The 14,054-nt window shown below is 38.5% G+C and overlaps 1 protein-coding gene across 8 annotated transcripts in view; it reads left to right on the top strand.

Annotated features, from left to right (window-relative positions):
- LRP6 (LDL receptor related protein 6) overlaps positions 1–14,054 on the top strand; it is a 120,648-nt gene that overhangs the window by 1,759 nt on the left and 104,835 nt on the right. For 6 of the 8 annotated variants that reach the window (XM_064517189.1, XM_064517190.1, XM_064517187.1 and 3 more), the window contains exon 2: positions 12,387–12,780. In XM_064517189.1, the coding sequence (XP_064373259.1) occupies positions 12,387–12,780 (394 nt within the window). Of the gene's footprint in view, positions 1–12,386; positions 12,781–14,054 lie in introns of those variants that run through there. The other 2 variants (XM_064517195.1, XM_064517194.1) reach the window with 1 other exon arrangement.

Here is a 14,054-nt window from a genome sequence, read left to right as displayed (position 1 = left end):
CCAGGGATATTTGTATCAAAACAGTATCTTTATTTCTTCAGAGTTCATGTGCTCCTGTTGTTTGATAACCTACCTGAAATCCCATCTTCTATTTGTGACGTGACAGTAATTTTCTTACTAGCTAATTGTTACCTTAGGTAGATATAAACTGCAGGAACAGCTGAACTCTGAAGAAACAGAAATGAAATTTTAATGCATGCGTCCTCCCTAACAAACAACATCTATGCAAGTAGAATTGGTTTGAATAAGATGTATTTGCTTCATAAGAGGTGTCAGCACCTCCTTAATAAGGCAGAGGCATTGCCAGCAGGAGTATGAATAAGTTTGTACATAAAATTACAGGTGAAGTTCAACATTTGGTTTGTGAATTCAGTGTTGTGAAGGATGCAAAGCCAAAATATTGGAGACTGAAATCCAGAAAATTTAATAGCATATATCTGTGGATTGACAGCATTCTCTCTGCTTACAGAAGAGCTTCCCTATTGCTGCTGACTTAGAAAAAAGCAAATGGGCAGAGATTTACAATAACTATGATCATTAGGGAAATGAAATGATGGTAGATGTGCTTACCAATCTGGAAAGGATTAAAATTGATAATCTGGAAATCCTGTAAGCTTATAGGGCCTTGGAGAAGTACCAGGCAGTTGCTAGCCAGAGACAGATGCACAGTTCAAGACACCTCTCTACCAAAGTAGTCCAAGGACTGTGATGAGCCAGATTCTATAGCCATTTTCGGGGCAGGTATTTGGATTTGTAACAGGCAGGAGGTTAATGTCACAACAGCCTGCTGTGGAGGCTCTGTAGTTTCTTTCATATTCTGGTTGATGGAAGAAAGGGGTCACTTCCCTGGAACGGTCAGATCATCGTTACAGTTCGGCATCTCTACTGCTCTCTTGGCACCTGGTCTGACATTGGGGATTGAGCTTTCTTCCTCTCTGAACGTGAGCAGTATCACTTGGAGCTGTTCCCCGAGGGTGTGGAGGCGTGAGCTTGACCTGCTTCATGGCAGCTTTGCTGTGCTCCTCATGGCGGCTGTCAATCCAGTCAGGATCTCCTTAGATAAATGACAGCTGTAAAGAGGCAATAGCTGTGGCATCGTATCTGTCCAATAACTTCATAAGTGGGAAACTGAGGTTTCACTTTTTTAAACAAAAGTGAAAGATAATTCTTCTTTCACAAGCATTCATGGCTTACCTTTCTTCCAGAAAGAACTCTCCAGTCAGGATGCAACTGCAGTTTTATTTTGCTTTTAACCGCTCATCACACAAAGAGTGCATAAAGCTGTTGTTTGAGTAGGAGTCTTATAAATAGTGTTTGTGCATATGTACTGAATGTTGTAGATCTCTGGGCTTAAGGTCAGTTAGTGAAGAAATGAAAATGCCTCTTTGGTAATGGGCGTTTCAACAGTCTTGCTTCCCCCTAAAGTGCTCAGAAGAGGGTTTGCTTTAATTTGTTGTTTTTAATAACTTGCTTTCGGTAAACAGAACATCTTTGCTTTTTTGTGTCCTTTTAGATAAAGGCTGGTTTGTATGTAGCTTAGAAGTGCTTAATGTTCAAGACTTGTTAAGTTGTAAGTGACTGGAGGTGTTTGCATGTATTTTTCTACTAGAAATCAGAGAAGGGGACAAGGAATATGCTTTTTACTTCTGAAGCAGTTGTGTGGAGATGAAGCATGGAGGAGTTCCAGCTAGAGCTATATTTTAAAGTAAAGGGTCTATTGACCTGGGACTATACAATACTCATGTGTTGACAATGAGACCTAGAAATATCCTTTTAGTAATCATCATGGTGTATTTCTCCACCCAAGCTTGAATCAACCATATTCTATTCGTATTTTTTCAGTGTGTGATTCCTTAGAAATCAGTGTGGGGGTTTTTTTGTCCTCCATGATTTCTAATTCATTTTTCTCTTTTGTCTCTCTGTAGAATTATCTAAGATGAGTGTGATCTAAGGTATTTAAAAACTCCACCATTATCTTAATAGGTTTTGCAATTGTACCTCTAATATATTTCACTGTCATCAGATTGCTTCAGCAATAATTTTTTTTCCCTGAAAAATTAGGAATCTAGGAAAGCTTGGTAGTGTTTGATATATCTGGGAGGTAAGGTGAAGTAGCATTTATGGAAAGGTGTTTTGAAGATATGAGGAAGCTGTAGGTATATGGATGAAGCTGCAGATATCTAAACACAGGTGTACAAAGGTGATGGGCTCCTTACATCCTTCAGTAGGAGTTTTGTAAATTTATTGAGCTGAAAAGCTTCTTATGTTTGTAATATTTTACAGAAATACTGCTTAAAGGGGCATTAATCATATTCAGGTTTCCTTTTTCCCCTGTGAATTGATTACCATCTGCGTTCCCTGAGTTAGAGATAACAAGGGCATTTGGCTGGAATTTTTAGGATGGATAAAAAAGAGGGTTTTTGCAGGAAGATAGGTCAGGAACTATGGCATAGGAGCCTTTTAAACTGTCTGTCTTTGGGAACTGGAGAAATCTGATTCCTTTGTACACCTGTAACTCACCTTTATGACGTCGCATCTCAAAAATGCCAGTTTCAAAATATCTGCTGTAGTGCACATAATATGGGATTTACTTTTTAGTTTGAAGTCAAGTAGAACACTCCCCCCTGCCATCTGAGGGAGTGAGGTAGGGGAGGAAAACAGGGAGAAACAGCTCTCATCTTCTGATCTGTCACCATTCATCTCCTCTGGCAGCCAGTCTTCAGACTTAACACTATATTCTTTGTCCCCAGCATATTTGGACTCATTAATTTCCTGGAAAATGCTAGCTACTTGGGTTGCTTTGCTGGTGGCTTCATCAAGAGTCCACTTCCTTGTAGTACAGGGAGGGCATGTGTCATTGTTGAGAGGCACCAGAAATACAGTTGTTCCTAAAGCTTCACTGTACGCTGCTGCCTGTGGCCAAGCCAGCTGCTGGATCCTACCTCTGTGCCTGGGAGTGCTCCTTGCTCCTCCTGGGAAGCTTTCTCCAGCGACCCAGCTGAAGAGTGGCTTGGTTCCTAAACTACTGGAAGCTGGCTGAATTCTTTGCTGCTGCTTCTTTCACGACATGTGAAGGGCCATTTGTATTTTGAAAGCAGTTATTCCTGGTGAAAAATAATTTACATTGGTAAGGAATTTCCCACGGATAGACTTTTACTGGTGAATAGCATAAGTTGCTTAGAAAGACATGGGGGGATGTAACTGTCTCACAAACTTTAAGAATCTTGTTTGTTCATATTAATTTAAAGCAATTGGCATTGTTCATTTACAGTTTGGCCATTGAAAAGCTATGGCTCATGGAGGTTGATCGCTGGTGTGTGGACACGATGTGTGAGATGAGCGTGCAGTGCCTACTTACAATTCTTCTGAGCCGAACACTTTGTAGTGCAGGCCCTACCAGAGGGTAGTTGCTAATGACTGTTATGTGAAAAAAAATTCATTCTTCTCTAATAACTTTTATTTGTACAATGTAAGCCTCACTTGTGCAGTTTGACCAGAGTTATAAAATATACACCACTGTAAACAAAGAAGCTGCATGATTCTTTTGAAATACAATTGTCCAAGGATTGGAAAGAGAAAGCATTGTATCTTTAATGAATTTTACATAAATGCTAGGTACTGACACCCTAAATGTTAAACAGCTTTTTCCTATTTATATTTGGTAGGCAGATTAACAAACTTGGAGAGACTTCATTTAGCATTGTTTCCATATATTCTTGTATTTATAAATATTTATAGAAGGAGATTCCCAATGTGAAAAGGTGCACATGATTAGAATTTGGTTTGACTACAGTGGTGGTGTTTGCAAGTAAAAATTAGTTTGTCTTAACTGTTACTCCTTTCCATCATGTTCTCCTGTGTTCTGGTTATGCAGATCTGCTTTTTTTTCCCCCTGCTCTCCTTGTGAATATCTGGCTACAGACCTTTCTATTTCAATTGGTACAGTCCCACACTAGCTTTGAAATGTAGTCAAACCTACCAATTTATGAATAGAATGTGAATACTGTAATATCTTCTTATATTTGATTAATCATATGCTTTTAAGAACATACTATTCAAAGTGTAGGTTAAAAAGCTGTGGTTTGGTTAGTAACATTTTTTTGTGAAATATTATAAAGTATTTGGAGAAAGAGAAGCGTATCAATTTAAAAGATGGAATGCTTTTTGAGCTCGACTCTATTCCCCATTATTTATATGGAGAGAATAGAAAATGTTTTTAATATAAACAGATATGGAAAATGGCAACATTTGTACAGATTTTTTTAGTATCTTGTTACGGGATCACATTACCTAAATAGAATTACTCCCTTGTGATATAATCAATGTGGCAGAAATGAGATTATAATTTTAATTCTATTTATGAGGGCCATGTGTGAGCTCTTGATGTCAGCTCTGAAAAGTAATCATATCTGAGACAAAAAATCTTAATCAACTAGCTACATAATTTTGCTTGATCAAAAATCATTTGTTTTCCTTCCCTAGTCTGATACAGAAACATGATTTTCTCCTTTATATTCGTCCTCTTACTTTTTTTTTTCCTCAGACTGTTTCCAGAGGAAAAATGTACTGCATACTTTAACTCTTTATGCTTGGCAAACTCTTCAGTAACAAGCGTTCTCCTCTCTCAGTTGTCAGAGTCCAGCTTTCTAGACAGAGACTAATATATTTGCTTAAACTCTGGAAGTTAAGGGTGTGATGAAAGCAACAAAAACATAAGGTGTCTTAGAATTTCAGCTTCTTTTTCTTGTTGTTCTTTAAAAGCAATGAATCAAACTCTTGTTTGTACTTATAGTATTAGTCTTAATTAAAACATTATCACTTCATAGCAGAAATCTAAGAATACTTTTGTGGAGACATGGATTAATAGAGAAAGAGTAGGAATGTTAAAACTAGGAATAATATGAAGAGTAGGAAAAATTAATTTTTAGACCTTGTATTGACTTTTATTATGTCCATTTGGAAAATTCAGCAGTGCTCTAATAATTCAAAAACTTAGGCTCAGTAGTTCATCTTTACTGTATAGATAATTTTAGTAATCCAAAAGAAACTCTGAATTATTTTATTTATGAACTTCACTATTAAGTTATATTTCATCTGAAAAAGACCATGTCATTCACACTTTTCAAGGGACCATGTGTGTGTTTATGTATATTTTTCGTATTTTACCACATGTAATGTAAACCTGTTGAAGATATGACATTAATAAAGCTGGAATATAAATGTCTTTAATTAAAAAAGTAATGCAGGTCCAAACGGCACTTCCAAAATAAAAAAGGCCCGAAACAAAAACAAATGTGTAATAGTCTTCCAAATTCTTGAAGTATGTGTGTACCTTTTTCCTTACCCTTTGAAAATAGTCCCTAACTGTTCGTTTGGACTGGAAATGGCATTTATTAGATTAGTCTGTAGTAAATAATCTGAAGACTTTGTTTAAAGTGTAATTCTGTTTTGAGAACTAATACCTTTAGCTGATGGAAAGTTTGGTTTTAAACTTGTACTGTGAGCATTTTGTTTCCATTTCCATGTAAACCTATTTTCTAGTTCGGTGTGTGTCATTCATATTTTTGCAAAGTTGCTGGTACAGCCCTGTGTTTTGAAGAAAGCATTGTAACTGCATGAGAAACTATGAATTTGGATGGAAAAATCATTTCACTAGTAGGAGGCAGAGCTCTCTTGATACTCAGTAGTTATGATGGATGAACTGGAAAAGATGCCATTCACCAGGCTTGATCTGGAAAGTATGCCACAAAGAAATCATTGGACAGCTGATATGTTGTTTGAAAAAAAATGCAGAGAAGTGGGACGAAAATGTGATAAGCTTTTGAGACAGTACTGCTGCTTCAAAAAAAAGTCAGTTGCACCATCATGTCACAGCAGAGGGCTGTCAGTCATTCTTGCAGTGTACTCAGTGCTGACAGCTTTTTTTCTTTTGTGGGTCATCCAGTCCTTCAGTTGGGATCTTCTGGGCTAAATTCTGAGTTCATGCTTCCCAACAACTTCCTAATAATTCTTCAAACTCTAAAAAGCAAAAATCAAAACAAACAAAAACATAGAAGTTTTTGGTTTTGTTTTGTTTTCCCTGAAAAGACAAACTTTTTAGTATTTCTATGAGTACCATTTAGCCTAAGCATGCTAGCTGGGATAAATTACAGAAAATGTCATCTCAGGGTAGTTCTGTGTCAGTGAACTTGTTAGTGTGGAACAGGTTTTGTTGGTTTGAAGGGAAATTAGCATGCTGCTGCTCAGGGTGTGCTTTTAGGTCTATGTGCAACTGTTAACCATCAAGGTGAGATCCCATGGCTGGGGGGATTCTTGCACCTCATCTGCCAGTCTAATTCAAGTCCCTCTTCTATAGAAGGAAGTGAGCTGGCAGGGACAGTTGAGGGCAAATACACCCAGGCCGTTCTGGGCTCAAACACACGTGCAGTCCTTGCAGTGATTGTTCCAGCCTAGGAACAAACTTTGGAGCATCCCCACTGCAGCTCCCAAGGTGTGTGAGATGTATGTTATGGCCTTTAGCCTTTTCAGGCTTTGGGAAATGGACTGCCTCTGACACAACATCACAAAATTGTGCCTCGGTGCCCTAATTCAGTGGAAGGACTTTCACTAATGAACACTCTTTCAATGGCTTCATGAGGGATTTGGTACAGACTTCTAGTTTGTTTTCTTCCTGGTAAGAAGCTCCATGAGAAATCGTGGCACCAGAAAGTGTGAAGGGTAGTGTTTTGTTTCAGTATGATCAGGTTGTCTTATCTGTTGTCATATGGCTTCAAGTTTGGATTGCAAAATATCAGCGCTGTTCAGTTGTGGAATACTAATTGGTGCAGTATAGCAAAACAATTCTTCTCCATTAGCAAAAGTAAGTGCTCAGGAGAACTGTCAGAAACACACCTTGCACACATGCAGCTACAAAGCATCTCCAGTTTGTATATTATCTGCTTTTTGAGGAAGCTTTTGTTTTGTCTTTCATTGCAACGTGCCAGTTTCCTGATTGATATAATAGTCTCCCAGGCTTTTATTCCCAATGTTGCCTCAACTGTCCACAACAGCACTACTTCACTACGAACACTGCATTCATTGGCATTTTTCCAAAGAACGATGATGATGATTCAAGTTCTTATTGCAGTCCTTTCTCCCACCCCCACATGGGGTCAGGAACCAAAACTTAAAACCCTGTACAAATCCCTTCTTCCTTGCTGCTCTAAACTAAGGAACAAAACACAGCTATTCACAGAGGAAAAAATATACAAAATTCCTTATAATCGTAAGCAATGTTGAAGAAACTTGAAACCTGCAGAGTGAAGGGAGTCCTCACAATTGACTCTGACAGAACATGTGTGTCAGTTGATTGGTTTTTCTTATGTTCTTAAGTTGGCTCTCCATGGGACATTTTGGAAGTAGGGCAGTAGTATATAAAGGATTTTTCTGTACAGAACAGTTCTGAGGAGGCTGCAATTAACAATCTTTTCTGGTTGTCTATACCTGTTTCCCTGCCTTCCTTCCCTTGGGGGCTGGATGTAGGTGCATGTTATTCCACCAAGGCATTTGGCAAATCCCTTGGGTTTATGGTGCCTGATCTAGGATGGTGTGGCACGTTCTCAATGCTGCATCTCCTCTTTTCCAGTTCTCATGTTTGCCATCCTTATGGCACCATACTTGGAGCACCCACAGGTGATTCAATACTGCCAAGTTTTTCAACAAGATGATGAAAAGTGGGGGAGTTTTCCCTCCGGCTTGGTGAATACCTGTCATCTTCCAATTTAACAATCCCTGGGTTTCTTAGCAATGGACTTTTGCAAGGATGGTGCTTTAGCACTTGGGTACTTGCCCTGTGTTACTGGCTGGGCCACACTGGGGAATGTTGCCACGAATGAGGGTGGCCACCTCCATTCTGTTGGGTCCTGTTTCTTGATCAGAGGTTAGCAAGCCGCTGGCTCAGCTAATCTGGCAGAGCTGATGTGGTCTTGCCTTTGCCTGGTGTATCATTACTTGTGTCTGATTTTGTGCTGAACTGGTTCTGGATGATGATTGGCTGAAAACTACTTTTTTTCTTCCTGTCTGTCTGTTTTTTTTTTCTGGTAGGGTTAGCTTTCTGCTAATTTAGCTGCCCACATTGTCTCACTGTGGTATCGGACAAGTGCTAGCATTCACACAAAAGAGAGGTCAGGAACATACAGCTGAAGGTGGAGCCAGGGAGAGAGCATGTGGCTCAAGTCACATCTTGAGCAGATCGAAGAGGCTGCCAACAAAAGGGGGAGCGCTGCTCCCCCTTCCAACTCCCTGCTGCTTGCCTTATGTTAGTTTTGGAGTTTGCTGGACCCCTTCTTGAGCTGATTTGACTCACTAACCCAGTCAAACCTTTCACTGATGTAATGATTTGAATTGGCTTGGGGAATGGCCCTTAACTAAGCAAAGGGTAGAACTGCACTGCCGGTGGTTGGAAATAAGAAAAAAGGGGTTGGGAAAATGAGATGATGCATAAATTGCCTCAACCAGTCTAAATTCCTGATCGGGGGGGGGGGGGGGGGCAGCGGCAGCAGAGCCTGTTGAAGGTCGCACTGACATCATGACACCCAGAGGTGTCATGGATCATTGAAAGTGGAAGGGACCAACCAGGAACTTGTGGGAGAAGCCTCTGGACTAGTTATGAAAATACAGTGTGACAAATTCTGCCAGTTTAAAGCTGCCTCTTAATAAATTTTTCAGCTTTTCTTTTTAACGTTGTTCTGGTAAAATGACTTTTTATGTTTGCTCATCACTTTGCATCCTGTGGCTGCAACATTTTAAATCTGGAATTGGATGTTCATAAATGAGATGTACCAAATCAGACTAAACTAAACAAGTCTTAAGGAAGCAAGACTTAAGTATTTTGGGGATTAGCACCTTACAGTGCACTAGGAAGGGAGATGAGAAATATTTGCTACAAGACCTAAAATTAGGTGGGAAGGGGTAGGATTTTGATGCACAATTCTAGTGGTAAAGGTAGGGCAAAAAGGCAATGACTGAATTTTAATATTGAATTTGATAAGTTTATGGAAAACACTGTATGAACAGCTGTATTAAGCAGTTAGGCTCAGTGACATACTATTGGCAGGGGCTTCTTGTGACTTAAACAACAGATTTTTGTTGTGTTTGAAGTGTGTTAAATGTGATTTTTTTTTTGTCACTTTTGTGTTCTCAAAGAAAACATTTGTTCTTGTTGGCCACTGCCAACAAGAAAAAGCTGTTTTATAACTAAGAGTAGCTTTTACTCTGAATTGGGTACTTCTCCGTGAACAGAAGAATAAACTACATATTGTAATATGCATTATGGCTTCAGTTGTTGATTTCCAAGACGGACGTTTTTCCTTTGCCTTTTTAAGGTGTATAAGCACTTCTTTTCAGTGTGTTATGGTTTGATTCAGTTAAAAATATTTGTTTATGATCTCTATAGAAATAGAAGTATATGTAAAGAGTTCAGCTTTGACTTCTTAAAAAAAAAAAAAAGGGCAAGGAGATGCAACTCAGATTTTTTTTTTTCTTTTTTCCTATCACAAGTTAAATTGAAACAGTTGCATAGCTCAAAGTGTTTCTTTTGGATACCCTCCCATAGGTGGTTAGTATGGTGCATAACTGTTATTCAAGAAAGGCATTCTCTTCAGGTCCTTTGGGCTTTGCGTCCTACACACCACGATTTTCTGCCACAATTTTCCTTTTGGAAAAGGATGATTCTGTTTGATTCAAGCAAGTGGCAAAGATGATACTTGGTAGTAATGCTGCTGACTTCAGTAGTTGGGTTTCATTGGATATTAAAGCCTTTCTGTTTTCTGGGAACAGTTGGAGGGGGTAGGGGAACAAACCTGTCTTTTATTATTTTTGGTGATGCAGGCTTCATTCCTGAATGTCGCAACAAATTGGAAAGCTTAATATTCTCATTTGCCAGTCCTGTGGAATGTGTTACAAGTTGCGGCTTTGAATCAATCTGCGTGAAACTACATATCCTGAGTGTGGCTGTGTTTCTTCTGAGCTGTCATTCAAATAACTTGTATCATTTATGAAAAGGATGTTTTCTCCAGTCATTCCTTAGTCAGATCTGAGCTCCACTACAGAGTGAATAACCTATGCAAGGCAGTTGTGTTCAGCTCAGCAGTGCCTTCAGGCCTCAGTGATTACACTTGACATGCCTGGTGTTCCAATTCAGTGCATGCTGTGTGCATGGGCACTCTTGCTCCGTGTTGTACATAATAATGGAGTCCGTGTTCGACTGTGCATGGATTTACCTTTTTTCAAATGCTGGGCATGCTGTCTTATTAGAGAGAGCTCTGCCAGTTGGCTGCACATTTTCCTATGGTGCACTAGATGACATTGAGCTGGCTAATAACTGGATTTTTCAGGTTACAACCGTATGGGAGCTTTTGAAAGTAGACAGTTATATTGCATATCTGTGGAGGTTATTTTTGTTTTTTGTTTTTTTTTAACTACTTTAACTTTATTGATTTCACCTCCCCCCCCCCCCCCCCCCCCCACACACACACACACCACCAGTGCACTCTTTTAAGCAACCTGTACTTAAGGAAACTCTACTGTTATACATTTTAAGTCTTTAGGAGGTGGGAAGTTAGGCAAGAAGTTAAAGAAGTAAGATAATAAACCTACTTAATGAAAGGATCCTGCTTTCTAATTTAAAGAGGTCTACCCCTTCTCTGTGGAAATACTCTCTAAACTGAATATTTTGTTGCACAACAAAGACTCTTATGCTGTGGGAGGATACAAATTTAATGCAACAATGTCCCCCCCATGCCCCCTGCCTCCCAAACTATTTAGGTAACTTTCTATCTAAAGTCAAATGATTGGCATGAATCAATTTATGTTCAGTATTTCTAAAATTAAGCAGACAGGCTAAACAATTTTCCAAGACTGGGAGGAAGGCTTCTAAACATATATAGCAGCACTTGTTTAGTTAGGGGTAGATTAAGGAACTACTTAGTCTCTTCAGCATCTCCCAATGTGTATGCAGCAGTGTCTTTGATAAATAGCTTTGCAGTAATTAGGGTAGTAGTCTGATCTCAGAATTTTGAATTTTTCAAGTGTATATTTATTTATTAGGCATTGGTATTTCTAATTTCAGTGCGAGTCCCTCATTTAAGAACTGAATCTTTTCTGTCAGTATAGCCCTTGACATCATTCAGCCATGTGCATCTTTGGCCCTATAAATGCAGGCTTTTCTGTTAGGACATCCATCCCTCTTGAAGTGGAAATTGTCCACCTCTACTGGTGAATAAATTGAAAGACTTTTATTAAATTGCTGTGGTGACAGATACACGAGCATTTAGTATGCCAACCACAATGTGTGTCTAGATGCTGCTGCATGGCTTCATCACTGTAGTGTGCAGGTAACCATGGTGAAAGGTAGGTATGTTTTTTCTGACAGTGGGTTTAAAAGGATGTGTTTTTCTCCTTTGTAAAAACAAAACAAAAAAACCTTTTTCTTAACTTTTTTTTGAAGTAGAAATGTGGCTGGAATTTTCAGGATGTCATATTTTGCTGGTGGTTAAGGACAGTTAAACAATATTTTTTAAAGATCTGTTTTCAGGGTTACTCGTTTTCATTAGTCATCGAGTCTTCATGTGTTGCATATGAAAACTACAGCCTGCACAAATTGATACAGTAGGCAAATAAAGAATGTAAAAATAAAGACTTTGCATTAGAGAGCTAAACACAAGAGTGGGGGAGCTTAGCTTGAAAGAATGCATTGTCCAGGCTTTGTAGATTTATTTTTACCTCTTCATATCAACATTGACACTCTATAAAAATTCATGCTGGGCTGTGCAAAGCCTTTTGTATTTATTTGCATTATATATAAAATATCGAAGATACACAATTTTAAAGAGTATCAACATACAAATGTCTCTTGCAGCCTGATGCAAGTTACACTTTTATAAAAGTTCATGGGGTGTATGTTACTAAATTCTAGCAAAAAATGAACCCTTGCACTGGTGGCCAGCACTGAAGGCTTAGAAAGCTGCTTTACCTTCAGCTTTCAGACTCTTTTTTTTAAGCATCCAGAAAACATCCATCTTATTTAAGCGTACAGAAAAGTGTCATTTGGGCACTTCAAACCTCTGTTTTCTTTGTTCTCTTCCTTCTCCTTTGAGTCTTATTTTAATAATGCACAGCCCAGAATAATGAGCTGCCCATTACGAAGTTACCGTCTTCAGTTGTAGCACTGTTAAAAGCCTTTGAGTCAGTGCTTTTCAGTCAAACTTCAAAATGCACCCTCCCCCCCTTTTGATTTCTTCATTTAGTAGTTGCACAATCATGGTGCAGCAGGCCGTAAGTTGTACTTAATTTGAGTGGTGTTAATGTCTCTGTCTATCCCCCCCACCCCTTATTTCTCCCCTTTTAAGCTGCCCCACTGTTGCTGTACGCGAACCGACGTGATCTGCGATTGGTGGATGCCGCAAATGGGAAGGAGAATGCCACAGTTGTTGTGGGTGGCTTGGAGGACGCAGCAGCAGTGGACTTTGTGTTTGTGCAGGGGTTGATATACTGGAGTGATGTAAGTGAAGAAGCCATTAAACGAACAGAACTCAGTAAATCTGGGAGTGTACAAAATGTGGTCATTTCTGGACTTCTGTCACCTGACGGGCTGGCGTGTGACTGGCTGGGAGAAAAATTATACTGGACAGATTCTGAAACAAATCGGATTGAAGTTTCTAATTTAGATGGATCATTGAGAAAAGTTTTATTTTGGCAAGAATTGGATCAACCCAGAGCAATTGCCTTAGATCCCGCAAGAGGGTAAGTCTTTGTTAAAACAAAGTAATTACAAATATAAAAATCTCTGCTGCTAATTGTTTGTTAAATGATTATAAATAATTAATGATATTGTTATTAAAGGTATCCTGAACCATTTTGCATTATTTCCTTCTATTTCTACTAGTGTGATTTGAAAATAATTTGCATTTCAGAAATTTTATTTATTTTGGTTTGTAAACAACCTGGAATTATCAGACATTCAGAAAAGTGTACTAGAGGAAACAATTACTTTGGCAGCAGTGCAGAAGATAAACAGAAATTTGAAAACAGGTGCAGTCTGCTTGAAAGGCTATTACCTGCTGCTGGACAAGCTTGTCCCTCACTGCTGTGTTGAGTAACTGAATATGTTATGGCCTTGTTCAGTGTTGATATTTATGCTTTATTGTAACAGCATAATAATGGAGAGAAATCAGCACATTGTATTAATAGCATTTTGAGAGACACTTATTAGCACTTTAATTGGAAAACTTACTGAAAGGCTCTTTTCCCCACTTGTGAGGATTTTTTTTCCCCTCCTTTTTTATTGTCCCATGTTTGGGATTAGCCAGTTCTAGAACAGCTTTAATTCTTCTCAACTCCTACTTCAGTCTCTGTATATGACTTTCAGTGTCTAATCCTTTTTATTCCATTCCTGGGACTAAACTGCAGTTGCCAGAAATACTAAATTCAGTTGTGGTTTGATGACGTTATACGAATGGCTAGCATGAGTTTACCCAATATGTAGTCATCAGTGATAAAGTAGCTGGCTCTCCCAAAGTGAAAGACTAATGGAATATCCTTTATGCTATACAATCTTCTGATATTTTCTTTATCTGTAATATAGAACTTATTTATCTCTTTTTTTTTTTTTTTTTTCATGAGCAAACAAACGCATTATTGTACTGCCCTATCAAGCAATTTTTTCAGTCTTAATGGTTTGGGTGGGAAGAAGGAGTGTATTTTTTTTCTTGAGAAAGATGTGGGCTCTTTTAGTTGCTACCCTGATACTCTTTCTTTGTATTGTAATTTGTTGAGCTTGGGTATTTGAGTGTTTTTCCCCAAAGAGAAGAATGTCCTTTTGTAAAATATGGCTTCTTTCCTGAACTTCTTAGAAATACTGTAATAAAGCTTCAATGTTTTCTTCCACAGTTTCAATAAGCCTTTGACAATATATACAGAAAAAATGTTTCCTTTGAATTACTTTTATTGACAGTTTTGGAAATAGCAAAAGGATGGACTTAGTCCTTTCTCATCTCTTAACTGCTTATAAACCAGAA

This window comes from Dromaius novaehollandiae, chromosome 1, assembly GCF_036370855.1.
Source record: "Dromaius novaehollandiae isolate bDroNov1 chromosome 1, bDroNov1.hap1, whole genome shotgun sequence".
NCBI classification, from domain to species: Eukaryota; Metazoa; Chordata; class Aves; order Casuariiformes; family Dromaiidae; genus Dromaius; species Dromaius novaehollandiae.
The sequence above is the reverse complement of the archived record's forward strand: the minus strand, read 5'-3'. Positions and strand labels throughout refer to the sequence as shown.